This window comes from Panicum hallii, chromosome 1 (genome assembly GCF_002211085.1).
Source record: "Panicum hallii strain FIL2 chromosome 1, PHallii_v3.1, whole genome shotgun sequence".
Taxonomy (NCBI): Eukaryota; Viridiplantae; Streptophyta; class Magnoliopsida; order Poales; family Poaceae; genus Panicum; species Panicum hallii.
In genome coordinates, this window is record NC_038042.1 from 21064128 (window position 1) to 21092085 (window position 27958).

A 27958-nucleotide genomic window follows, 5' to 3' on the forward strand; every position below is an offset into this window, starting at 1 on the left:
CCGGGAGAATTTGTCTATCTCAAAGTCTCACCCATTCGAGGGACACGAAGGTTTCAAGTACAAGGAAAATTGGCCCCCCGATACATTGGACCGTATCGAGTTCTGAAGAGAGTCGGAGCCGTAGCATACCAACTGGAGTTACCAGAAGAAATGTCGGATATACACCCAGTATTTCATGTTTCGCAATTAAGAAGGTGTTTAAGAGTACCCGAGGGAGAACATGTGCCGGTGGAAACAATAGATCTACAGCCGGATCTGCGATACCAGGAAGTACCGGTCAAAATTCTGGACACAGTCACCAGAAGGACAAGAAACTCCGAAGTACGGATATGCAGAGTTCAATGGAGCAGACACGGAGAAGAGGAAGCCACCTGGGAACGCGAGGAGGCTCTAAAGAAAGAATTTCCCCATCTGTTTAGGAGCCAGCCGAATCTCGAGGACGAGATTCATTTAAGTGGGGTAGGTTTGTGACGCCCTGAAAATTCACTTAATAAAATCATGCGCTAGAGTGATTCGTAAAAACGGTTCGACGACAAAACCCTAACCCTAACCGGAGCGCTGTTCCGTTCCGCACGCTCGTCCACGCGCGACCGTCCGCCGTGATTAACGCAGACGCGACTCCCTTCCTTTTCTTTCTCCCCTCGCGCGAATACCGCGCGCGTGGCCGACCGGCCGCGACCGCTGCCGCAAGTAGCGCCGGCGCTCCTCGTGCCGCGCGCGAATCCCCACGCACGCGTGGCCGACCGGCCGCGGTCGCCGCCGCGACCGGCGCCGACGCGTCCCTTTCCCCCCCCCCCTCTCTCCTTTTCTTTTTCTCTCCCTCCCATTTCTTCCTTTTCTTTTTTCCAATCTCTCTCTCTCTTTCTTTTTTTCCTTTCCTTTCTTCCCTTTTCCTTTTTCCTTTTTCCCTTTTCCTTCCTTCTTTCTTTTCCCTCCTCTTCTCCCCTCTCTTTCCCCTGTCTCGGCTACCGAACGACCACCCGGCCACGTGCTGCCGTGCCGCGCGCACGCTCGCCCCCGCGTGCCCCGGGTGGCCGTGCGCCACGCCGTGCGCCGCGCCGTGCCCGCGCCCCGCCCGGGCCCGCGCCTCGCCGCGCCGCGCGCGCACGCGCGCGCCCGGCCCCGCGACGCCGCGCCGCCCGACGCTGCCGCGCCCGCGTGTGCCGCGCCGCCCGTCGTTCGCCGTACCGCTCGGCCTTCGGCCCCAGCCACGCCGCCCCGTTTCCCCGGCCGCACACGCCGCCGTACGCGCACGCGCCGCTGAGCCGCGCACGCGCACGCGTCCGGCCCGCGCACACGCGCTGCACAGCGCCGCCCCGCCGCCGCTGGCGCCCCGCCTCGCCGCTCGCGCCGTCGCCTGTGCTGCGTAGCCTCCGGCCCCTCTTTTCCCCCCACGTGCTTGACGCCGCCCTTGGCGCTTGCGCCTTGCCGCCCGCCGTGTCACGACGCGGCCGCCATTAAGGCTTCCCGAGCCGCTCGCCGGCCCCCTCCCACCGGCCACCACCGGCCACCACCGGCCACCGCCTTCCTTGGCCTATAAATAGGCCACCCGCACAGCCGCCCCTCCCCACGACCTTCACCGCCGCACGGCCCCTTCTTTCCCAAGCTGCAGCGCCGCCGCCGCCTATAGCCCCGCCGCCGCCCTCGGTCCGCCGCCGCCCGACCTCCACGCGCCACCCCGGCCCGAGGTGAGGCCGGGGATCGGTTCCCCTCCTCCCCCTCTTCCTTTTCCCCCACCCCCTAGCCGCCACCGAGCCCCGGGCCGGCCGGATTTGGCCGCCTCCGGTGCCCCCTCTCCCCTCCTCTGTTTTGTGCGGGGAAGAGGAGGGAGAAAGGGGCCTTTTTGCCCGAAGCCCCCTCCTTTTTCCTGTAATACCCCAAAGGAACCCCCCTCCTCTAAATGCCCCCCCTTTTTGCTAAAAAGACCCTACTCTTTCTAGTATTTCGAACCAAACCCCTCGATTACGTAAACCTAAATACACTCGACACCTTTCAGCGTACCCTGAGTATTTCTAGGATTCGCAAATAGGTCCTTGTCCTTTTCGTATAGTTACGAATATGCCCCTAGACCCTTGTTTAGTCCTTGAAACCGTCTTTAACTCGTCATTTTATGTGCGAAACGACCTCCGATCGACCCGAAACTTTACCACGCCCTTTCTAGTATAGTTCTAGCCATGCCACTAAGAAACCACCCAAAAATATTACCCCTACCTCCGTAGCTAAATTATTTCCGATTCAAGCTCAACGATAAAAGCTTTTAATTCTTGTGCTTGATTGTGTGTCTGTCGTAGGACACGGAGTGAACGAGGAAGGTCCCGACTGTGACCAAGTGAACGAGGACCAGTGCTGCGACCCCGAACCCGTGGGACAGTGCTTCGATCGGGATTTCCCGCGAGGGTTTGACGATGGCAAGTTCAATCCCGCCCTTTGATGCATGTTTTTGTCCTAGTTTTTATGAACACAACCCGTTGGCCTGTTTTATAAAAATGCATGGTTTTGCATGAGAAAACATGGTAGGATAGCCACCCTTGTTTTGTGATAACCACCCCTTGATTTGTGATGACTATTCCTTGACCACCTGTTTTACGAATAAAAATGTGTGTGTGTGTGTGTGGGAAGAGATAAATGCGGTTTTAAAAGATGAGTTAGACGGGATGGATGGCATTTCTGTGTGAATTGCCGTTGGTGTGCACGTACCTGTGTGGTTGAGCAAGGACGGGAGATATCCATCTTGTCACCCCTAAGGACCGAGTTGATGTGACATCTCACCTAGCTTCTTGTCGTGCGAACCACTTGACCGTTGTATGGGCAACGGCTTAGCATAAATCCCACTAGTTAGTCTGATAGCCATCAGGAGAGCTGAGAGCAACGGGTGATCAAGGAGAAGGGATAAGCTCTGTGTGACTTATGCCCTGGTTAGACCTCGGAAATAGGTTGAGTAACCCCTTGGTGGATCCCGTGATGGCTAGTCAGGTCTAGCCAAGGTGGGTAAGGGCTTTGATGGGATCTGCACCGGCACTAAGGTGTTCGTGCTGTGGTACCCCACCTGTGGGTAAAGTTGCACACCTTTGCAGAGTTAAAATCTATTCGAATAGCCGTGCCCACGGTATTGGGCAAGTTACGGTGTGGTCACATAACTAGTGTTTCTCTCTGGGAATGGATGGGCTGGTGTGAGTTGTTTGGAAAGTGTCCAGCAGTAGTGCTGTGTGCTACGGCGGACGGGGAGTCCGGTAGCAGTTTAAAACTTGGATCCTGTGTGGATCGACACCGTGTGCTTTTTGGTATTAGAAAACTCGTTTTGAAAGTTGTTTTTGAACAAACCTTGCACACAACTGAGTTTTCCGTAAATAAACTATAACCTTATCCTTGGATTATCCTGTGCATTAAATTCTGTTATACCTCCTCCGTGGGTGTGATTGGACTTGCTGAGTACGTTTGTACTCACCCCTTCTTACTTTTACAGTGGAAGTCCCACACTACGTCCCCGAAGACAACGAGTAGGGTTTCGTCCTGCACCCAGTCTTGCCTGTGGTTGAGGCCACCGTTGGATTCCGCATGGCGCAAGACTCTGATGATTCTCTTTTCGTAGCTAGTGTAGTAGTGTGGGTTCTGGTTGTAATCCTCGCGATAGTGGCGCTTCACTGCCCATTACCGCGTAGGGTTGTACGGTGATGTACCATCTGATGTAATAAAAGTGTTATCAGCCTCCTGGGACTGATAAATCAACACTTTTAAGTCTTCCCTGATGGGGGGACGCTTCATACAAGCATCCATCTTGCTAATTACATCTCGGATTTCTTACATTAGTATTTATTTAGCCCCCTTCAGTTACTCAGTTACTCTTATATAAGGAGCAATCCTAGCATTAGGGGGAGATTTAACCACTAAAATGCCAGGAATGAATGTATGCACATTCGCCCTCATATCCACATACTAACTTTAAGCAGTGCACCATTTGCAACACACTTGCCAATAATCCACTACTTTTATTTACTAACAAGGTGGTAAATCCGATTATAACATTGTGCCAGAAAGAGTGGAGGTACCAAATAAACAACTCAAACCCCCAAATCAAGATATGAGGGGGAGTATAATCAAAAGAGTTACCAACTTACGGATACCTTACATATATCAAAAGTCCTGCACAACTATGCGCTTAATATGTGCTAGGCCAATAAGAACGCTTTACTTCGTACCTTTTGGAAATACATGAAGTTAAATGATGAAAATTTCCACAAGAAATATTTATTTTACTATTTAAAGGCTACAAATATAGACACATATTTCTCTACTAAATTGCCATATACAATTGATCAAAAATCCTAGGCAGATTCGGACATAATCAGTCCATATGATGCTTTGAATTCCGAATCAAATTGGTCAAATTATGTGTAAGCAATTAAAGTGGAATTGCACTTGCTCCACAAGCGAGAAGGGAGTTCTCATATTATTTTCCTTTTTAAGGTGGTGAAGGAGCAAGAGCTAGTACCATACAGGTTTCACGCAGAACCTCAATAAATAGTTGTGGAAATTATGTTCTCTAACTTATTGTCATGGATTAAATGAATTTAACAGATTCAGACATAATCAGTCCTTGTTTGGACATTGAATTTTGGATCAAGGATAGAATCAGTCCTATTTGGATTTTGTATTCTAAATAAAATTTATATTGTGTTTTACTGAAGTCAAATCTTGACTAGAATCAGTTAATTAATTGTGGTACGATTGACTGGACATATTTCCATGTTTATGGAAATTTGTTTTGTTATGATGATTTATTGCATGTCATCATTTATCTCATATGACATATAAATATGACAAGTAATCCTTTTGAGATGAAAGTTAAGATATGTGATGTTCAAGGGGGAATCATCTTTTATTAGACTTGAACAAATCTTATATTGTACTCTTTTCCTATATGTGTTTTTAATTTAATTTCTCATAAAGATTTTTGATGATACAATATAATGCATGTATATATATCTATCTCCTATTTTTCCCACAGGGGTTTTTGAGGAGGTATCAAAGACGTATTAATCTTTCTCATATTTTTCCCATTGGGTTTTAGGAGAAGGATATTACTATCTCATATCTCATATGCGCCAATAATGAGATAGTAATCTACATATATGCCGTATCATTTTCTCCAGGTTTAAGGGAGTTTTTCATGGCATATAAATAGATGATATGGTTTCTCCTCATATTTTTCCTACAAGGTTTAGAGGAGTTTTTCTCTTGGATATTCTCAAGAATGAAGAACAAGGATTAAATGAAGCTAACATGGAGCAAATTGATCAAGGGGGAGTGTTAGAAATAATTACAGAAGTGATCAATTAGTATTAACACATGTATTAGTTGGTTAATCTCGTCATTAGCGGATGCTAATGACGAGAGGCGTCTGTACCAAAAGGGTCTGCTCGGAAGGGGCGTCTCCCTCCGAGCAGGCGTGTCCATACCCTTTGGGCAAGTATAAATATGTAATCCATTCATCCAATCAATACAACAGAGAATCAGTTTCATCCACCTACATTCACAAATCTTTGATTTTAAACAGTTGAAAAGAATGAGGAGTGCTTAAAAATGGCTGACACATGGGGTCCACAAAACCTTTGCTAAGCGTATTTCAGGCAACAGTTGGATGACTAGTCTATAGTGCTTTCTATAGCTGATGTGGACAAAATTATAGAGAGCATGCTCTCTACACTTTGCGGGTGCTCTTAGGGCAGCTGCAACGGTGTCGACGATCTCTCTACAAGGCTTCCATGTAGGAAAGAAGAACGAGGAGAGAGAAAGATGAGATGTCGCTAGAGCTGGTGAGAGCCGCTAGCGCACGTCCCCATGCTGAGCAGGTCCCACGGTGATGCAAAGGAGGCGAGGCGGCCGGACTGAGGGGCCGAGCGCGCGACAACCGGACGGAGAAAGCAGCGCGGTGGCCGCGCGGCGGGAGGCAAGCTCGGTCCGTGCGGGCCTGCCGGAGCGGGCGGCGGGCGCGCGAGGCCGTCGCCGCGGCCGCGAGCACGCGAGGTCACCAGGCGGGTAGCGCGTCATGCCGGCGCGGCTGCCGTGGCCACGGGCCCGTGAGGCCGTCGGCGGGCGGCGCGTGAGACCGGTGCGGGGACGCGCGGGCGAGGTAGGAGCTAGGCGGGCGGAGTCCGGCGGCCAGCGCGCGGGGGCGCCGGACTCGTCGGTGGAGCTCGAGCACGCCGCGAGGTCCCAGAGGGGTGGCGCGGGGTGAGCTGGGATCTATTAGCACGGGCGTGCAGGGATCCCGAGTGGCCGCAGGCCATCGGCGTGCGCTGAGATGAGGGCCACCGGCGCGTGCGGGGGCGAGGTAGCAGCTAGGCGGGCGGAGTACGACGAACGGCGCGCGGGGGCGACCGGAGCTAGGCGAGCGGAGTTTGGTGGCCGGCGGCCGTAGGGCCGGAGCTCGGCGGCTGGCGCGCGGGGGTGAGCAGAGCTCGGCGACCGGCGTCTGCAAGGCGGACATCGGTGGCCTTGGCCAGCGAGCGCAGGAACAAGGCAAGCGGAGCCCGGCGGCCGACGGACCAGGGGCGGAGCTCGGTGGGCGGTTAGCGCGGGTGTGGGTGGAGCCTGGCGGCCGACGAGAAAAATAAAATATTGAGTAAAAGGCACCACCAATCTTGAAATTTGGCTTAGGATGTTATTTTAATCCCCGATTTTTCAAAATGCACATTCAAATTTCTAAACTTACTAATTATATGAGTTCCAAATTATAGTTGTTTAAGCTAAATAAAAAAGTATATATATTTATTTAAATAAAAAATTATATATACATAAAAATAATTCATACCAATTTACTTGTATAAATATATTCAAATATAAAATATCTGTACAGAAAAATTACAAAATAAGAAACTTATATGATCAAATTCGTAAAATATAGAAAATAAAAGGATAAATTTTGGAGGAAGTATTGGCCAAGAAAATATTCGGAATAAAATTTTGAAACAAAATTTTGAATTTTTTTCAAAATACACATAAGAGTTGAGCAGAAAATTTTAAAAATAAACTTTGGATCTACATATAAGCTTCATATAAGTTGAACACTTTCACTTTGTAACTTAGAAATAATGATTTGAACTTCATGTGATACGATTAACAAGTTTGAGAATCTAAATATGCATTTTGAAAGTTTGGAGATCGGGATGATATTCTAAGCTAAGTTTGAGGGCCGGCGGTGCATTTTACGTTAAAATATTTAACACACGGGACCCACAACTGTTGATAAACTGCTAAAGAGGTTGCCGTTTGTACTACTTATAAGTTGAGATGGCAGTGACACCTCGGCATTATAGAGAGCAGCTTGATTTAACCACTGCGGGCGCCCTTAGAAGCCGGCAAGCCGGCTAGTAGTCTTACATGGCTCTTTGAACCCCGTGCAAGTCTTACGGTGACATGCGTGCGTTTTGTTTGGGAACTCGGGACAATGCAAATTCCATGGTGAGGGCGAACGGACATGTTGCTTGCGGGTGCCTTTTGGGTTGGGCCCAATGTAGTGCAGGATATGATGTGGCAATGCAATCTCGCTTCTTCAAAATTACCACGAGGAAAGAATCGCGTCGGTGTCTCAACTTTAACCAACGTCCGACTTTGACTTTCAGAGGGAGGAGCCGAGGAGGAGGTTACGTTGCGGAGCGAGAATCAACTGCCAGCAGCTAGGGGGCACTAGCTAGACGGGTTTTAATAGGACCGGTGATGGATGATGGTTCGAGAGCTGATCTCCACGAAGACTCGTCGTGAGGTGCCATGTCCGCATCATAGGCCGGCGTCATCTTAGCCGTCGGTGCGTTCACACATTTGACTAACTTTTTCTTGCCGAGTGATTGAAGCGGCCAGAGAGTGTTTGTTTATGTTTCTGTAACGCTCTAGAGCGGTGCGATTAGCTTAATGCAGGGTCAAAAAGTTGGGCTGGCAATAGTCACACACGTTGCAGGCCGAAGGTCTACGGAGCTCATGTACAAGTAGGGCTACGAGCCAGCACGGCTCGGCTAGTTAGCAAAATGAGAAAAAACAGCAGCTCGGCTCTGCTCGTTAGCAGTTTGAGCCAGCTCGTTTGAGCTTGTGAGCCGTGCGAAGAATCTAATAATTGATTAAAGGCCCCTGCCCCTTGCCCTTACCAGAATGGGCCATGTCATTCTTGCAGACGTGTTCAAACCTGAGAGGCGGAGAGACTCACGTGACGTTCAGCCGCAAGCAACACTCCGGGACAAGCAGGCCCATGGCCCAAGTTATTTCGCCCTCCCGTTCCGTCTTCCGTCAGCCCGTTACGTCCCAGGCGCCAGATCCGTTTAGCTCTTCTCCTCCCTCCGCCTCCGAGACTGGATCTCCCGTCAATCGTTTGGGACGCCCGCCTCTACCGTCAGCCAGCGCCGGCGATGCGGCTCCTGTGCCCGGCCGCACGTCGCGCAGCCGAGCCCCGCCTCTGGTTCTCCCTGGGGCTGCCGTTTCAGCCTCCGTACTTCGGTGCCGCGCGGCATCCCATCGCTGACGCCGGCTCCCTTCCTCCCTGGCGCCGCCGTACGGACCTCTGCCGTTCTCCGTCGCGCTCCGTTCCATGCTGGCTCCAGCGCGCTCCATGCGACCTACTGTGCGGGATTTCGGCTGTGAGTTGGTGACGCTTTTAATGTCGCACTTTCCCTCCGCTCCCCATCCTGCGGAATAGTTGGGAGGACGACGGCCACTCCTCCCGTACGGCCGTCCAAGTGACCGCTCTCTGCCGATGGCCGTGGCTGACGTTTACACAGCCTCGTCGGGTCGGCCACAGTGCGCACCGCCTCTCTTCCTTTATCTACTCCCTCTGGTAAGTTTTCTTCCCTCCTCCCCCATCCCGTAGCAACCTCATACATCTCTTTTCGCCATTGCCGTGTTCTGAAACTTGCAAGCAGTACCTCGCTACATCTCTTTTCGCCATTGCCGTGTTCTGAAACTATCGTGCTTGCCTGCGCCGCTTCCTCTCCATCTTCAACACCTCAAAGCACAACAACTGTAAGCCTTTTAAGTATATCCCGTCCCCTTGGTTCTTCTAATGCTTTGCTAATGTCTGATTGGTGCTTGTAGGTGTGGTGCCATGGCCATGTGGTCGGTGACATGAGCCCTCAGGAGCCTTCTCGCCTGGTCTGACCTGATCAGGCAGGTATGTGGTCACTCTTGTTTTAATGTCATGGTGGCCAGGGGCTTTCTCTTATATTTGGATATGTGGTGTCCTTCGTTAGTCCTCTTTTTCGCATTTTAGTGGTGCTCCTATGCTATATGACAGCCAAGAGTAGGCACATTTTCATGTTTTAGGGACTGGTATAGCTTCATTCTCTTGGTGCTGTTATGGATCCATGTTCTTGAAACTGTTGTTGCTTCAGCATGCTTGGGATACCAATACCTTGTCTAACGAACACCTTTTATCCTTTTGGCATCTTAATGTCATTGTACTTGTGGATAGGGATTTGCTGCATGTCAGAATTGGTGCAGTGTTGTTTATTTTCGTTACAAGATACTCATAGAGTTTTCTGCATTGTAGATGAGGCGAGCTTTGAGTAGCCAGCTGCAAACTTTTTTATTTATGCGCTCTGTTTCTGCTTTTGCATAGAATACATGTGCAGCTTTTTTTATTTGCACTTGGTGTTTCTGGTTCTGCTTAAGATACACCTGCACTGAAGAGACTCAATTGTATTTTGGTACCGCTGGTTCTGGTGTACTCAGCTCAGGTATTAGATGCTATTGCTGCACTGTGTGGTGTCTGCGAGGTAGGACAGATGACCTCTCGAATATGCTATAACACATGATCATGCTGATCGAGCATGGCTCCCCGTATTAATACAGTTTTGACACGTTTGTGCTGTTCTCGTGAACATGTTGCTGCTTCATATCATCGTGATGACTTCGGTAAGATTGATACGTGGTTATTTATGTTCATCTTATCTTTTACAGGAAAGTATCTAGAAAACAGCTCAGGGGCTGCTCGGAAACACGTGTTCACCCGAATCACGAACCTGATCTATATTGTATATAAAGAAGGTAAATGATGATCTATTGTATTGTCTGCTGCATGTTTATGCATTTGCTTATAGCATCAATTTATCTGCTGCATGCTTATGCATACGCTTCTGCACTGATTTACTTGCTTTGAGGCATGCAGTTTGATGTTGGATAGCTTGGCTGTTCCTTTTTTTTTTGTTCTGAAAAAAGGGCCGAGGCTCTGTTTGCATGTTCTTTACTTGAATTGATACAATCTTTTTTAACCATTGTTGTGCTCATGCTCATGTTGCTGGAATGCAGGCCTTTTGTTCCGAGCTTGTGGTTTAGGCTTCTCTTTTGCTACTGGTCCAAGTTAGCTAGGTGGTCGCTGCTCTTCATAAGGTGTGCCCTTATTTCCATGACCCCGTGATACTACCAAGGTTTATTTGCTATCTGTTGCCAGTGTGTTGATCTACTGTTCTCTTGGTCGTGATTTATGCTTTGTGATAATGTGGCCTGATGTATTGTTTTATTGTCCTACGCTTATTTGGCTGTTTCATACTTCGTATTTTTTGTGGGGTTATCGATGGATATTACTCGTGTGCTGTTTTCAGATTGTTACATGTTATGGTGTTGAGAAAGAACATTTTTCAGTGCGATTTAAAAATTGCAGTCGTTGTTATGGTGTGGTTGGTTGGTTAGTTCTCATTACTGTTTGTGCTTTCTTAGCATTGTGCGGACTGGATTTTTGTATGGATGGTACAGCGTGTGAACGGGTTGCCTACTGTCGTGAAAAGGCAAAGAAAAGACGACCTGATGCACGTGGTTCGTGTTTTTTTAAGATTACCATTTTAATCGGCAGAAACGTAACCCTTTGCATTTTGCTGTACGCATCTAATCATGCATTCATCCACCTTGTTTTACATTAGCCAGCAGTGAGTGCCCTTACATGGCTGATCAGCAAGAGACTTCTGCTCATGCAGTTGCCTCCCCGCAGCATGACAAAACTGATTGGCCGTTCGTTAGTCGAAAAAAAGCAGGTTGGTATGGATTACATCTCCGCTGATCGCCACGAATGATTGAACGATTGCCATAGTGATTACTACTTGCTGCATCGTCATCATACACAGGGCATCGGTCTGTGATGGACTTTCCTAGAGAAGTTGCCACCTCAAATAGACGTCATCGGCTCAATAGGATACGTCGTAGGATATTCACCGGTTCTTTGGTGTCTTCTACCAGTGGTGATTGTCTAAACCCCATAACATTTTAGCCTTTATTGCTTGGTGTTATGGTGCCATGATGTTGTCTTCTCTGCTTCATGTTCTGATCTGTAGTGACCTGCGATGTTACAACAACAGCAACACTTCCTCTTGATAGATCATACGTTGAGTCCCTGAAAGGTGCCTGCGCGCTTTCCCTCTGTTCTATGATAATTGAATGATCTGTTATTGTTCTTACAAAACAAATTTCTGTTGCGTGCTTGTAGAGAGCTATCCAGAGCGATCGTACTATGGTGGCCCAACACAAGAGTGCCCGTATTGTGGTGCTGTTTTTTGGTTCCAGGAGTGTGTGAAGAGTGCCTCCGCTGTCTCTCGGCGTAAAATTGTGTATAACCTTTGCTGTAGGGGAGGGAAAATCAATTTGGAGACTTATAAAAAGCCACCAGAGCCTCTATGTAGCCTTCTGCAATTTGATGGTGATGCACATTCAAAGCGGTTCTTACGTCAGATTCGATCCTACAATTCCCTTTTCGCATTCACCTCCCTAGGTGCATCTGTTGATAGGACGATAAACAATGGTACTGCACCTTATGTGTTCAAAATTAATGGAGTGGTTCATCATCGTATTGGTACGTTGATGCCACCTCAAGGATCACGTCCTAAATTTGCACAACTCTACATACACGATACTGAAAATGAGGTACAAAATAGATTGAACGTGTTTGAAAATGATGATAACAGTCCTGATTGTCCTGATCCAGATATTGCTTTGTTGTTAATGAACATGCTAGACGAGCATAATCAACTTGTAAAGGCATTTCGATGTGCTAGAGAGCGCATAGAACAGGAAGGTGGTAAAGAGGTGACGCTCCGATTACTAGGCTGCAACACGACAAATAATGTTAAATATAATTTACCTTCGAGTGGTGAGATTGCTGCTATAATTGTGGGTGACTACTCAGCTGCTGAATACACTTATGATGTTCTTGTCCATGATAGGAAATATGGCCTTAAGCGTGTTTCCTGTCTGCATCCCTGTTATATGGCTTTGCAGTACCCATTGCTGTTTCCTTACGGAGAGCGTGGCTTCCATCTTGGTATTAAGTATTTGGATGTTGATGATGATGAAGGGAAAGGGCGTAAATATGTCACGATGCTTGAGTTTGTTAGGTATCATGTACATTATAGATTGAATGTCCCGAACCCGTACACTTGCTATGGTAGGCTAAGCGATCAAATAGATGTCGATGCATATTCAACGATCGAAGGGTCTAGGCTGCAATTCATAGCAGACCATCAAAAAGAGCTGCGATGTGAGACAGTTCAGGGAATAACAGATGCAATTGATAAGGGTTTAATTAGTGCTGATTCTGTTGGTGGTAGAATGATTGTGCCTCCCAGCTTTACTGGTGGTAGAAGGTATTATGTCATGAATTACCAAGATGCGATGGCCATCTGTAGAGTATTTGGCCCTCCTGACCTATTCGTGACTTTCACGTGCAACCCCAAGTGGAAAGAGATATCAGATGCATTGCGTTTTGAACCTGGACAGCAACCGTGTGACCGTTCTGAGTTGGTCGTTCGGGTGTTTCATATGAAAGTAGATGAGTTCATAGCTGGTATTAGAGAAGGCAAAATATTTGGTCCTGTCGGTGCGGGTAAGATATGTTCTTAGCTGACATTGACCTTCCATATATGCATATTGTCACCTAATCTATTTTAGTTAAGACCTTATGTTTAGCCTCCTTCTGCAGTTCTATATACTGTTGAGTTCCAGAAGCGTGGCCTGCCCCATATTCATTGCCTTGTGTGGCTATCAAACACAGATTTAGAGTTCAACCCTTCCACTATTGATAGTTTCATTTGTGCTGAAATCCCTGATATCAGCACTGACCCATTGGGCTACGCTTTAGTTGACGAATTCATGATACACGGCCCATGTGGTAATCACAACAAAAAGTGTCCATGTATGAAACGTGACAAATGTTCGAAGAATTATCCTAAATCATTTCAGGACAAAACCATTATAGATGATTTTGGATTTACGACCTACAAGAGACGTGATGATGGTAGGTGCGTTGTCAAGAACGGCATTAGATTAGATAACAAGAATGTTGTTCCATACAACATGCCACTGCTGAAGAAATATAATGCACATATTAATGTTGAATGGTGCAACAAGTCAAACATGATTAAATACCTCTTCAAGTATGTTACTAAAGGAAGCGATCGAGCGAAAGTATATTTTGAGGTTACTGCAAAAACATCAAATGCATCCCTTGGTCCTGAAATGGCCCCTCTGAATGAAATACAGGAATACATTGATGCGAGATACCTATCTACATGCGAGGCCCTATGGCGTATCTTTGAATTTGACATTCACTTCAGGATGCCTCCAGTGGAGCGATTGACTGTGCATCTTCCTGGTAGGAACTATGTGCGATATGAGCCAGGTGCTAACCTGACATCACTACTCGATAGTCCAGCAGCAAAAAGCACTATGTTAACTGAGTGGTTCGAGGCTAATTCAAAACATAGTGAAGGTAGGCACTTGACATATTGTGATTTTCCAAAAGAGTGGTCTTGGGATAGTTCCAATCGATGTTGGCGGCAAACAACACCGTGTGCAAAGATTGGCCGAATGTACTATGTGCATCCAACCGCTGGAGAGTTGTACTACCTACGCATGTTGCTAATGATAGTAAAAGGGGCAAAAAATTATGCTGATGTAAGGACATTTGATAACAGGGTATACAACACATTTCGAGAAGCATGTGAGGCACGGGGTCTTCTTGAGGGTGATAACGAATGGAACCTTTTATTCGATGAGGCAATAGTATCTGCATCTGCATATCAGTTGCGGCAATTGTTTGTTACTGTAGTGTTGTACTGCTCTGTTGGCAATGTGCGTGCCTTGTTTGATAAATATTGGCTTTATTTTATGGATGATATACGACGTACACTGATAGATACGCTTGGAAATCCACACTACGTTGTCCCACATGAACAGCTCATGTCCTTGCTTATACAAAAACTGACACACGTCTTTGCTAATAGCGGTGGGAACATAAATGATTACGACCTGCCAAGATTCACGACACAATTTGATTGCATGAATGATAATAGATTAATCAACGATGAACTTGATGCTGAGCCTTTGCTGCTATCCATGCATGCTGCCTCATTAGTCTAACAGTTAAATATTGACCAGAGAAATGTGTATGATACAATCACTAAGCGAGTTTTAGGTGGTTCTCCTGGATTTTTCTTTGTGTGTGGCCATGGTGGCACAGGTAAAACTTTTTTATGGAATGTTATACTCGCGAGTCTAAGGTCCGAAAAGAAAATAGTACTTGCAGTAGCATCGTCTGGCGTGGCTTCTCTGCTGCTGCCTAAAGGGCGCACTGCACACTCTAGGTTTAAGATACCTTTCGACTTGAATGAGGCTGGTACATGTAGCGTGAAGAGGGGTACAATGCTTGCTGAGCTTATAAAGGTATCTGCCCTCATCATATGGGATGAAGCTCCCATGACACACCGACACTGCTTTGAGGCTTTAGATAGAACGATGCGAGATATTCTTTCAGAAGATAAACCTGCTAATGCGATAATTCCATTTGGTGGCAAGCCTGTTGTTCTTGGTGGTGATTTCCGTCAGATTTTACCAGTTGTACGCAAAGGATCACGATCTGTCATTGTTAATGCATAAATTACTAACTCTAAATTATGGCGGCATGTGGCTGTTTTGAAATTGCATATTAACATGCGACGCCATAACCCCTCTCTAGATGCAGTCAAACGTGCCGAGATTGAACAATTTAGCAGTTGGACCTTATCTATTGGTGATGGTACTGCCCCCGCTATTAGAAGGGGAGAGGAACGTGAGGCCTCTTGGATTACGATTCCTGATGATTTGTTGATCCGTACTAACGGTAGCAAGATTGCTGCACTTGTGTCTGATGTATACACAGATTTCATTGCAAATTACAAAAATCCTGAATACCTGGCCACGTGTGCCATCGTCTGTCCTAATAACCAAACAGTTGATGAGATAAACGATTACATTATTAAGATGCTCCCTGGAGATAGTGTGCAGTGCCTAAGTTGTGATACCATATCTAAATCATCTGAACATATACCAGATTTTGATGTGTTGTACCCTACTGACACTACAAGAATTATGATTTTTTATGACAAAAGTCCTCATGACGAGGACAAATATCGTCATATATTATAACATTAGATGACGACAAAATCTATGTCGTCATAAATTCATGAGCCCTTGAACTATTTATGACCACTCTCTTCTTTTGGTCACATAAAGATGCCTGGTGTCGTCACAAAATGTCAACCAGAGTAGCCGATCATCTGTTATGGTTTTAATGACGATATGAAGTGGTTTTTTGTGACCTTTTCTGTACGTCATTGTTTGTTAATTATAACATGATCCCCGAACAGAAGTTGAACTTGGCCATTTCGAATCGTTCCCCAAAATTCCCCACTCCCACACAGCGGCGGGCGGTGTTCGGGCGGCGGGCGGGCAGCGTCCGGGTGAGCGGACCGCGGCTGCCGAGCGCGGATGCCGGCGGTGGGTGGGTCGGTGTAGCGTTGCGGGCGGGCAGGCCGAGCTTGGCGGGCGGCCTGGTGGAGCGTGGCGGGTGGCGGATCTCGGCGGGACGCCAGGGCGGGCGGCGGATCTCGACGTGCGGGCGGGCGGAGCAGGTGGCCTCTGGTGTGAGGCCAGGGCGTGGGGGTGGGCGGACCCGGGCGTGAGGCCAGTGCGTGCGGGCAGGCAGAGCAGGGCGGTCTGAGCTCGGTGTGCGGGTGGGCCTCTGGGCAAGCGTCGGTCGGGGTGGTAGAGCACGGCCGCCGTCGTGCTGCCTCTGGGCGTAGCCGGCTCCCCCTCTCCCCAGGTGACGGCGCTGGACGGTTCCAGGAGACTGCTGTGGCGGCGACGGCGACGACGGCGCCATGTCCAAGTGGGGTAGCTCGGCTACTCAATCGAGGGGCAGTGGAGCGTCCAGGATGGTTGAGGGCCATCTGGATCCAAGCTCGATGTGGGAGCTGCAGCCATATCCTCTTGGTAAGGAGACTGGACTCCCCTTGATCCCATGCCCTGACTGTGGGATGGCGAGGGTGATAGAGAGGCGGTCAGGGAAGGACACGACCGAGAACTACCTGCGTGTGTTCTTCAAATGTCCACGGAACTCAGTGAGCATCCACTTGTATGATTTGAGCTGAGAAGTTCTTCATCCCTGTTTATCCAGCTATGGTTAACGAAATTGTTTTGTTATTGTTGTAGTTTCCTAAGCTTTGCGTGTTCTATAATTTCCAAAGGCAGTATTTGGATAAGCTGGAGGAGCTTGGCATTGTCGCAATCCACAAATTTCCCCTGGCAGTGGACATTGGTGATGAAGCTGAAGAGGTAGCAGATGCATCATCTGGGAGAATGGTCATGAATATGCGGGCTGGTGAACTACAGATTGAGGCCAAGGTGGACAATCTTGTGTGCAAGTTCAACCTTTTGATGTCTGTTTTAGTAGTTGGTCTTGGCTGTGTGTTGATGTATGTTGCAGGCAGGCAGTGAAGTCAAGTTCACTGCATAATGTATTTTAGTCTTTGTAGGTGATGGTTGCAGTGTAGTATGAACAATGCAATCTGGTGCAGTTGGTCTTCGCTTTTGTAATGTAAGAACAAGGTGGTGCATTTTCTAGCATTGCAATCTGGTCGATGGTCAAGCAATGCAAACTGGTTCTTTTTTGAAGCAATGCATTTTATTCATGTGTGAAACATTATGTGCCAATATTGGATGGGCTTGCATTCAGGCAAGCAAGAAATGAAAAGGAAGGAAATGGAATAGTGTATTTAGCAAATTTGTGCGTGATGAAATATTGGCAGAATGTATGTTACTTCCGGCCAATACATTTTGTGACAAATTATGTACATTCCATGACATGGCCTTGGGGTCATAAAAACCCAGAAATCCATTTTATAACAGATTCTGGGCATGACACATGAAGTCCCCATATATATACACACACATCATGTGAATAAAATCTGGACACTCTACTGTAACTTGCATCACACATGAAGTATACACTGAAAACAGAAACATTGCATATAAGGTCTTGCAATCTCATAATTTAGATACAAATGTAGTAGCATAATTGAAATACAACAAAGTCAATAACAGAAAAGTTCATGCATGGTTCACATATGTCTAGAAATGCAAAGGTCAATCAACATCACTGTCTTCTCCTGAAGTATTGCCTTCTTCTGGACTATGGTACTCAAGGTAGGTTTCATCTTCATCTTCGCGGTCTGCTTCATCACCTTGAGCAATATGTTTTTGTCAACGGATGCTCTCGACGAGGTCTCTACTAATAGGGCTGCCTGGTTCATTATCCATGTGCAACAAATCCATATCTGGAGGAATGTCTCTCACTGCACCATCTCTAGATGAAATATGCTCCTCTTGGTATGCCTCTTGAGATCTCATTTGTACTTGTTCATGGATTGGTTGGTTTGTGTCGGACTCTTCGACATCAAATATATGTCGGTGGCCAAATTCTTGTAGCACTCGCCAACATGGCCCTAATTTTGTATCTTCCAAGAAAAATACCTGTGTAGCATCTGTGGCCATAATGAAAGGATCATCCTTATACCATCGGCCTGTGATGTTTATGCTCTTGAAGTAACCATCATCTTTCATCTGGTATGTCCTTCCCCCAAACAGAATCGCTGCACGCAGGCTAAAGTCTTTGCCTTCAACTGCATCATAAGTTTTTACACCCTTCCAAAGCTCCATCAGGTCTGCTATCAAAGGCTGCATAAACACATGGAAATCTTTGCCTGGTGAATTTTTGCCTGGAATTAGTAAAGCAAGCATATAATTGGATTGGTCCATGCACATCCAGGGTGGAAAATTGTATGGTACCACTAACACTGGCCATATGCTATATGAATTGCTCATCTGACCAAATGGGTTAAATCCATCAGTAGCAATGGCTAACCTCAAATTGCGGGGATCATCTACAAAAGACTTGAAAGTCTCATCAAAATCTTTCCAAGCATCCCCATCAGCAGGATGTCTCATTTCATTTTCAACGGGTACCCTCTTTTCCTTGTGCCATCTTGCATATTGTGCCCGCTGCTTTGACATGAAAAGCCTTTGAAGGCATGGAATTATTGGAAAGTAACGGAGGACCTTGTGAGGAACTTTCTTTCTGCCCTCCTTGTTCACTTTCCATCTTGTGAAGCCACAAACTGGGCAATGATCATCGCCTTCATGGTCCTTCCAAAACAAGGCACAATCATACTTGCACGCATCAATAGAAACATAACCAAAACCAAGCTTCCGAAGCACAGCTTTCATCTCATTATATGACTTAGGAATTCCGGGCACATTCTTCAAAGTTGAAGAAAGCAACTCAAGGAATGCATCGAACCCAGATGTTGTTATCCGATTGTACACTTTTATATGCAGCAGTTTAATCATGAAAGATAGCCTACTCTCCTCGGCGCAACCTGGATAAAGTTCACGCTTTGCCTCTTCCATGAGTTGTTTATATAAGTTACCACCGAGGCCATGGCTTGCTGCGTCTCGCAAATCTTGAATCAACCCCTGAACTCCCCTTGCACCATCATCTATGACATCTTCAGCTTGTCCTTCCTCATCAAGTGGTGCATGGCCTTGGTCAGTTCCATCACATGACATATCTTCAGGTAGAACAGCGAGTTCTCCATCATCATCTTGTCCAACATCATCTTCTTCCTCTCCATGATGAGCCCACCTAATATAGCACCTAGACATACCATTGAGCTCGATATCCTCGTGTACATCATCTAGGCTTTTCTCTTTCTAGTTCAAGCATTTTCGGCATGGGCACTTGATTTTCTCATCTGCACTACTACATCTAGCTCTGACATATTCCATGAAGTGTTGAACACCAGACAAAAAGGCCGGCGAAAATGGTGCACTTGTATAAATCCAACTTCTATCCATCTCGACCTGGATAAATTAGGTGCAAAGAGTAACAAATCCATCTTAAATCCCTGGACTAAAGTTAAAACAGTACAAGAAAAAATGGTAAATTGACAGAGGTACACATCACTGAACTCACCTTGTGGGGGTGGTTGCCGCGCGTGGATGCTGGTGGGGGGTGGAGCAGCTCGTTTTGCTAGTGAAGATCCACCGTGGGTTGGACCCCTGGGCTCCACGTACCACAGTGCAGGTGAGGGGACGGCCAGCGGCTGCTGGAGCTGAGGGGGTGGGCGCCAGATGCACATGAGGGGAGGGGCGGCGGCTGCTGGAGCTGAGGGGGTGGGCGCCAGATGCAGCTGAGGGGAGGGGCGGCGGCTGCTGGAGCTGAGGGGTGGGCGCCAGATGCAGGTGAGGGGAGGGGCGGCGGCTGCTGGAGGTGAGGGGCGGCGAGGCCGGTGAGTGCAGGTGCTGGTCGCCGGCAAGCCTGCAGGGTGAGGGGAGGGGCAGCAAGGCAGCAGGCCAGTTGGGCCGGCCTGATGCCTACAGGCAGTGGCCAAGCGGCAACACAATGAGCAGTGGCCAAGCGGGCACACAGTGGCCAGGTTGTCCAGCATATCAATGACATGTGGGCCCAGATGTTCATGTCTAAATCTTGTAACAAATTTTTCTCCTACATACCATCTCGAAATCTGATGCTTTTTTTTCTAAAAATTTGTAAAATCATGATCATTCAAATTTTTTTGTTGATTTTGATTATATTTTCATGTTCCAAAGTTTGAACGATTTAGAAGTCGAGGGAACAATCTCTCATATAGCCTCATGAAACTATTAGTGAGACATGTAATTTTTATGAACAAACTTACTGCCACTTTCTCGAATGAACTAACTACCAAAACAAAAAGTGTTCATTTTGATGAGATGTGCAATCTTTGTGTTCATCACTTTTTATTTTGAAAGTATTTAGCACACCAATTTTTAGTCCATAGACCGTCAAATTTGAAATTCAAATTTGAAACTGTCAACAAAAGTTCAAATGAAAAAATAGCCAAAACCAAAAATGTAGAACTGGACGAGTTGAACATTTTTGTTTTATACGTTCATTTCATTTTCAATCGTTTACTAGGCCTAAAAATCGGTTTGAAATCCTAATAGAACTCAAAGGGTCACTGACAATCCGGGCCCACCCGCCAGGGCCAAATTTTCGCTGCCGCACCTGGCTCTCTCCCGCGCTATCCCGCTCGCCGACACACGGGACCCACCCCACCTCCCGCTCAAGCCATCCAAATCGCCCCTCGCCTTATCCTCTTGCCCGGCTAGGGATAGGGGAAAAATCCCCAATCCTTGGTCCCCTCTCCTCGCCGACACACCACCCCCGCCGTCCCTTCAGCCCCGGCCCGCTGCCGCGCCGACCAACCACCCGCGCTGCCGCGCCGACCCACCACCCCCGCTGTCCCTCAAGCCCCTGCTGCCGCGCCGACCCATCACCCCCGCTGCCGCGCCGACCCACCACCCCCGGCCCGCTGTCACTCAACCCCGCAACGTCAACGAGCATGGCCTCCTCCTACCTCCCTGCCACTTAGCGGCGCCCAGCGCGGACGACATCCACGTCAACGCCAGAGGCCGGAGAGCCCCGTCGACATCCTGAACTTTGCTCGGACAGAGGTGCACCGAAGGCATCCACGTGCACTCCTCAACGCCGGCTATAGTCTGCTTCCTCCTCCTCCAAAGGTAGTCTGCTTCCCCCTTCTCCTCCATTGCTTGGTAATTGCAGGTCTAGAAATGTTCAGAAAAGTTACAGTCTGAACACTGAAGCTGTTGCCTGCAAATGAGTTAATGAATCATGATTTGTTAGTTCCCCCTTCTCCTCCATTGCTTGGTAATCTTACATTCTGTTAATTGTTATTTTTTCTTCTTCCTAACATTTTAAAGAATACTGATTTGTTAGTTCTTTTGCATCTCTTTTACAGAAACTGAATCCAGTTTCTGCTCTCTGTGCGTTTCATGAAACCTAAGTAAGAAATGAAAAAAACTCAGTACGAGCTGGAAAGGGATGAAAGGGTAAGGGAGGTCCAGGAAATTTTTGCGTCTCTGGGTATTCCAATACTAGCTCAGGATGTTAGAGATGTTTTTTCGAAAAAGGAAAAGTGCATGGGGAAGACAATAGAGTCTGACAATGAATATGACCCATCCTCTGACATTGATAACCAATGTGACAGTGATGATGACTACGATGATGACCTAAAAAATGAGGATAATACTGAGGTGAGATGCATTACTAGGCCAATTAACAAGTATGTAGTTAGTCTTTTTCAATCATGTACTTCATTGTAGTCATTTAATGTACTTCACTCATTATCCTTAATCGATAAGATGCATGTTTCTCTTGGCAGGTACGAGCGATGGTTCCAGGAACTCGCACTAAGAAGCAAAAGACGGCACAAATGGCGGCTGCAAACCAGCTGCCACCGTGCTCGCCTACCAAATTTACTAGGAAACAGGCAGCCAGGCCTACTCGAGGTCGTCCACCACCTAGGGATGCAAACCAGCTGCCACCGTGCACGCCTACCAGATTGACTAGGCAACAGGCAGCCATGGCATTGCCTGCAGGCCGTCCACCACCTAGGGATGCAAACCAGCTGCCACCGTGCACGCCTACCAGATTGACTAGGCAACAGGCAGCCATGGCATCGCCTGGAGGCCGTCCACCACCTAAGGATGCAAACCAGCTACCACCGTGCACGCCTACCAGATTGACTAGGCAACAGGCAGCCATGGCATCGCCAGGAGGCCGTCCACCACCTAGGGAAAGATTGCGCTTGCCTGCTAAGACCGCTTCGAAAGCCAACCCTAAAACTAATCCCATTTCCAGTGCTTCTAGATTACCCAGCACCAGTCCACCCATATCTACGCCTAGTGGAAACACTGAGCATAGTACTCCTACTCCTACACCCATCCTTGCCGTGTTTCCACAAGTTACTCCCACGACTAGTGTTAACCAATCAGTTCCTATAGAAACCTCGCCAGTGTACAGAGCTCTAGGCAAAGCAATGACATCAATGACGCAAATGACCAAGTTGATGCCGATTCAGAGGGTCATACAATTGAAGGAGAACCAGTTGGTGACTTTGTTCCTGGTAATCAATATGTGTTTCCAACCACTATTATCTACATTCAATATCTACATTTGTGGCTGCTATAATAACCCATTTTGCATGTTATTTGCCAATGCAGCACCCCGAAAGGAAGTCCGCAAGAAAACCATAGGGCTTGTCTTAGAGAAGATGATAAAGAGAGGAAACAAGCTGCCTATCCAAGTGGCTGAAGGGAAGAAAAGACCTGATGTCCCACTTCAAGCAGCGAAGCTGGCATCAGAAACTGGTGTAGCTCTTAGAGACAAGCTGCCTATCTACATATCTTGGAAGCTTTATGAAAAAGATGGGGGGCCAGTAGAAGTACAAAAAGTGCTTGATAAAGTGGCGGTGAGACACCTAATTCACTTCAACTACTTTCTTTCATTACTAGCTCTACTCCCATGTAAGAAATTTTGTCAAATAAATGATTTGTGTGACTGCAGAATAGGTTGGATGTGGATGTTAAGAATGATGGACCAAGCAAATCTGCATGCACTGATATCATTAAGAAGGGAGTAAAGCAGCAGAGGTATCACCTAAAAAGGAAGTACTTCGACGAGTCCCTCACAATGGAACAGCTGTTGGCCAAAGAACCTCCACCTAAAATGAAGACAGAGGAGTGGATCGAGCTCGTAAAGTACTGGTGTGACCCAAAGAATCAGGTCCATGGCCTGCATCACTGCTTTTGTTAACATGCAATCAAACTATGCCTGTCAATTAGAAGTTTGTATTGCATTTGTGGTGCAGGAGAAATCTGCGAAGAATAAAGTAAACCGATCCAAGGTGCAGCTTCACCAAAAAACTGGTTCTAGGTCCTACATAGCCTATCGATACAGCCTGGTAATACTATTGCTTTCACTTTGGGGCACTTTTGGGGTGCTTTTCGGTTGTATGTTCAACATCTTTAAGCTCCTGTTATGTTGCAAAGGAAAATGTAGTTCATGGCTATTTGTAGTGTTTTTCCTCTACTGAATAGCTATTTGTAGTGTTTTTCCTTTTGGAATTTATTTGCACAGGGAAACTGAGAAAGATGGATGAAAAGGGCAAGGCTCTTTCTGATACTAAACATTTTGCTTCTTGTACTGTATGTGATTATTTTATTCTGTATGCACACTGATTGCCTGGTTTTCGGCTGGATCCTTTTGTTACTATGCAATGCAAACTGAGATGTGTGCTTCAAAGTCATCCAAGGCTTTTACATGCTGCAGAGGCCTAAGTACAACAACAGCGATCCAGATGCTGTAGAGTTCTTTGGGGAATGTATGAAAAGTTCCAAAAATGGTCGCACTCCTCTTGCCAATGAAATATATGTAAGTTCCAAAATGATTTGATACATCTATTGTACTCAAGTACGTGCCTGGCCTTGTTATTAACTGCATTCTCTTTATGTAGGAACGGATGGTGGCAGAGAAGGATAGAGAGCCAGAAGAAGGAGAAGAAAAAAAATCTCCCACCAAGATTGTTGATGAAACTCTTAGTGAGATCAGCCGCTCATCCACATTTCTTCCTAACATTGGTGCCCCTCGACCATCAAAGAATGCTCAATCCTCATCGACAGCAACACAAGCACGCATCCGAGCTGAGTTTGAGGCAACCCTCCAAGCTGAAAGAGAGGAAGCTGCTAGGAAGCGGGAAGAGTTGCAGGCACAACTTCAAGCTCAGCAGGACGCACTTGAAGAAAACCAAAATTTGCTGCGGCAGACCCAAGAGGAAGTGAGGGGGATGACTAGCAGGTTTGAGGAGACTAATGCGCTGCTGCGAGCTGTCCTGAGACTTCAGAAAGATTGAGGTATGACTGCAGTTTCTGAGGATGAGGCCTTTGTCTAAGCTTTTGCTACATTGCTTTAACTTAGTCTGTGCTTCGAACTTTGTGGTTGGAACATGTGTGGTTGAACCTGGAACTATGTGGTTGAACAAGTATGCTGCAAGTTTGTGGTTGGAACATGTGTATCCATGATGGCTTCAGTGAATTGTGTTGACCTGTGAATTCTGAATGATTTGAGAATTGTGGTGTCAATCCTGTGGATGATGGCTGATATATGTGTATTAATTATGCTTTTGTATGCTGTGATGAAAGACCAGAATGGAATGCCAATTTGTGATGCCACAGACTCGTCTGCAAATGTGTGTAAATAGCATACGAACCAGTACAAAACATGACAAAATATAAGTGTCACATAATCTACAAAAACTATACATGACGACACTGCAATGTCACAAAAAACCATCGAAACTTGTTCTTCGTCTTAGCATTTGTGACGACTCGTACATAATGTGATGCGTTGACTAGCTAATATATGACAGAAGTACTCGTCATAAAAGGAAACAATATGTGACGCTACAAACCCTCCGTCACAAAAGATACAGACATTTTGTGACCATGGACCATAAAACCGTCACGAGGTACTTTATGTGACGGTCATTTTGTGATGACACTGTGACGCGGGGATTTTGGTCATAACTTACTTTTTATGACCAATTGCGTACTTTACATGACAGATTCGGTTTGTCATAAAAGCTAAGATTTCTTGTAGTGTGAGTTCTTGAATTCCATTAATGTCAACAATTTTCCTATACATAAACTGGTGCTTAAAAGGGGTGTCATTGTGATGTTACTTAGAAATCTTAATCAAACTATGGGCTTGTGTAATGGCACGAGACTTCTTGTCACTCGACTTGGACAGCGTGTGTTGTGCTGCATAATACTGACGGGCTGCAAAGTCGGTGAAGAGGTTTTTATACCAAGGATTGCCCTTAACACAACAGATGTAAAGTGGCCATTCACACTGCAAAGAAGGCAGTTCCTAGTGCGGGTATGCTATGCAATGACAATAAATAAAAGCCAGGGGCAGACCCTATCAACAGTTGGCCTCTATCTCAAAAAGCCTGTTTTTACACATGGCCAACTTTATGTTGCTGTTTCAAGATCAACATCCAGAAGTGGCCTTAGAAGTTTGATTGAAGATGACGATGGTTCATGTGGCTCGCAGACTCGAAATGTGGTTTATCGAGAGGTCCTTGATGCTGCTAATGCGGCATCAGTTTAGCCCTCTTGCTATATACCAAGATATGCTTTGTACATATGTGGATGTGTAAATATGCTTCTGGAGTTTGTTCATCGCTACTGCTATTTTTTTTTTTACTCTTTTGAGCTTAGTGGTGCAAAAAATGTATTTTGGTCATAAATGTGCGTGTCTACCTAATTAAACTTGCTTTTCATGTCCTGATATGTATGTACTATTTTAATGAGACCTAAACACTCTCTTTCCATATTGGCAGATGGGAGACGTATCGATTGGTAGCCTAATGGTTGGAAACTATAGTGGGTGCTTGTGCATCCGTGCCTCAAGGATATGGGACTTCTACGATCCTCGTGATGAAACAAAGCTGCTGCATATTGATCTGGTGCTCATTGATAAAGAGGTATAGTTAAATTTGCCTACCTAACCATGCCTGATTGAACACGTGCTTACATTTTTTTAATATGTTTCAATCGATGTACAACACTATGATCTGGTTTTGATCAAAGCTAAGCAGAGTACGTAGGCTTAGTATAAATACCCCTTGAGACTAAATCTGGTTTATCTGTACAGGGAAATAGCATCCATGCACAGATCTACCCGCCAATAACTGAAATGTTCAAGCCTTTGATAAAAGAAGGAAGCGTTTACAATATCTCATTTATTCAGGTTAAAAAGTCAAACAGGATGTACAAGCCAGTTAAAAATGATATCATAATCAACTTTACAAGGTGGACCACAGTGGAGGAGGTTGTTGAGGTCCCAACCGCTTTTCCTGTAATTACATACTCCCTCACTCCCATAGACAAGCTCCCATCACATGTGGAGGATAGGGAGTACTTCACAGGTAAGTTTTGATACAGTGTGGTATTCTAGATATAGACAAATGACTATAATTGATCATGCATTGCTGTTTCACAAATTAGATGTCATCGGCACAGTCACTGGGATCTCAGGTGTTTCACCGGTACGACCAAGATCACAACAGGCTGACACCTTGAAGAGAACCGTCACAATACGCGATGCAAGGTCAGCTGTACATGTCTGATTTTATTTGAAATGTAAATCGGTTTTACACCTATGCACGCATGTTGTGGTATGACTTTTGCTTTTGTATGAACAGCAATGTTTCACTGGATGTTGTGCTTTGGGTTGAGCGGGCCACTTCATTCCCAGCTGAACAATTGCACAAAGATGGACAGAACTCACCACAGATTGTAATCTTTGTTGGGACTCTTGTTAGGAGCTATGCTGGTATGTATAAGTACACACAATGTGTCAGCTCCTATCATATTCTTATGTTCAAACCAATATGCTACTTTTTCAGGTAAAGTATCCTTGTCTGGTGGGTCATCGTGCAAATGGTACATCAACCCTGAAGTTCCTGAAGCAGAGAACCTTTTGGCCAAGTGATGTACTCATCTGAAAATTTTTTGCTACAGTTACCAGTTGTACTCATAATCTCATATGCATACATACTGACAAACTACCGACATCTTTTCTGACCAGTGTGAGAATCATGCATTAGCCAGTTACACTAGCTCAGCAACTAGCTTACAATGAGCCCAATACTTTTGTTGCTGAACACAGAAAAGTCTCTGATATCAAGTACCTCCACCCGTTCACGAACAAGGTTATTCTTCTGATACTGCAATCCATTACTCTATGCTGAGCTGACCATACAAAACTACTTACTTGCCTTATATATGATACAGAAAACGGAATGGCTGGTCACAGTTAAGGTAATGAAGATTGATAAGTCATGGTGGTATAACTCATGCAAAAAGTGTCTCAAAACAGCCAAGCCTCATGGCAACACCTTCAAGTGCACTAATCACACATGCAACACCATTGGCGCGATTAACCCAAGGTAAAGATTGCACCTACTACGTTATATTACTTTTCTGCTTGTTCCTAGGCAAATTACGCTACATATGGGTTTGTTAATCGATTCTTCCTCACTATAGGTACAAACTCGCCATCACCGCTGGAGACGAGACAGGCGACACTGAATTTATCTTGTTTGGACGCATTGCACAACGCCTCATAAAAAGGACAGTTGATGCTCTCATCGCTGACAATCCACCTAGATTTATCCCAGATGAAATCACGAGACTGCTAGAGAAGGTTTTCACATTCAATGTCAGCTTCACAGAGAACACGATTAGTTCTGGGAATGTCTCTTTCCAAGTCAATGCCATTGTAGCAGAGATTGATGATGGGAATCCCCTTCCACTGACGCCGATAGGGTCACAATCATCATCACTTGTGCTCTCTCAAAGTGCAGGCAGTAGTGTGCAAGCCACTCCAGAAAAAGATATCACCTTCACTTTGACTTCACCAGCCACTAGAACCAAACGAGCAAGGTCACCTGCAGCATTGTAGGACACTGAGAGCAGCCTTATAAATATGGTAGGGCCTGTTGCTACATCACCCGTTATAACAGGCTGTTCTACCCGTGAAACAGAGCATAGTGCCACCCAAAAAAGGTCAGCATCGTGTATGGTTCGTTTCTTAATTTATTTCAGTTTCATATCACATGCACGTGTATGTCTATATAATGTAGCGGCTTACTTTTAGGGCTCGTGCGACACCTGGAAAAAAAACAGCAAAAAGGCTTTTTGCGGATGA

The 27958-nt window shown here is 46.3% G+C and overlaps 2 protein-coding genes and 1 long non-coding RNA gene across 3 annotated transcripts; all 3 read left to right on the plus strand.

Moving 5' to 3' along the window:
* The first annotated feature begins 8560 nt into the window (after positions 1-8560).
* LOC112878896 lies at positions 8561-9130 on the plus strand. The gene is made up of 3 exons (XR_003225895.1): positions 8561-8821; positions 8907-9006; positions 9079-9130. It is a non-coding gene; the product is annotated as an uncharacterized LOC112878896 (long non-coding RNA).
* A 12194-nt stretch (positions 9131-21324) lies between these two features.
* On the plus strand, positions 21325-24095 carry LOC112896485. Its single transcript, XM_025964472.1, has 8 exons — positions 21325-21438; positions 21567-21643; positions 22180-22310; positions 22408-22655; positions 22751-22969; positions 23055-23147; positions 23516-23617; positions 23700-24095. Exons 1-8 carry the CDS (start codon positions 21325-21327, stop codon positions 24093-24095), a joined length of 1380 nt encoding a protein of 459 aa, XP_025820257.1.
* A 1503-nt stretch (positions 24096-25598) lies between these two features.
* Positions 25599-27924, plus strand: LOC112896492. Its single transcript, XM_025964481.1, has 8 exons — positions 25599-25730; positions 25901-26174; positions 26254-26356; positions 26451-26581; positions 26860-26960; positions 27043-27197; positions 27295-27816; positions 27908-27924. The coding sequence occupies exons 1-7, from the start codon at positions 25614-25616 to the stop codon at positions 27710-27712; spliced, it is 1299 nt and encodes a 432-aa protein (XP_025820266.1). The 5' UTR covers positions 25599-25613; the 3' UTR covers positions 27713-27816; positions 27908-27924.
* Positions 27925-27958: the final 34 nt, after the last annotated feature.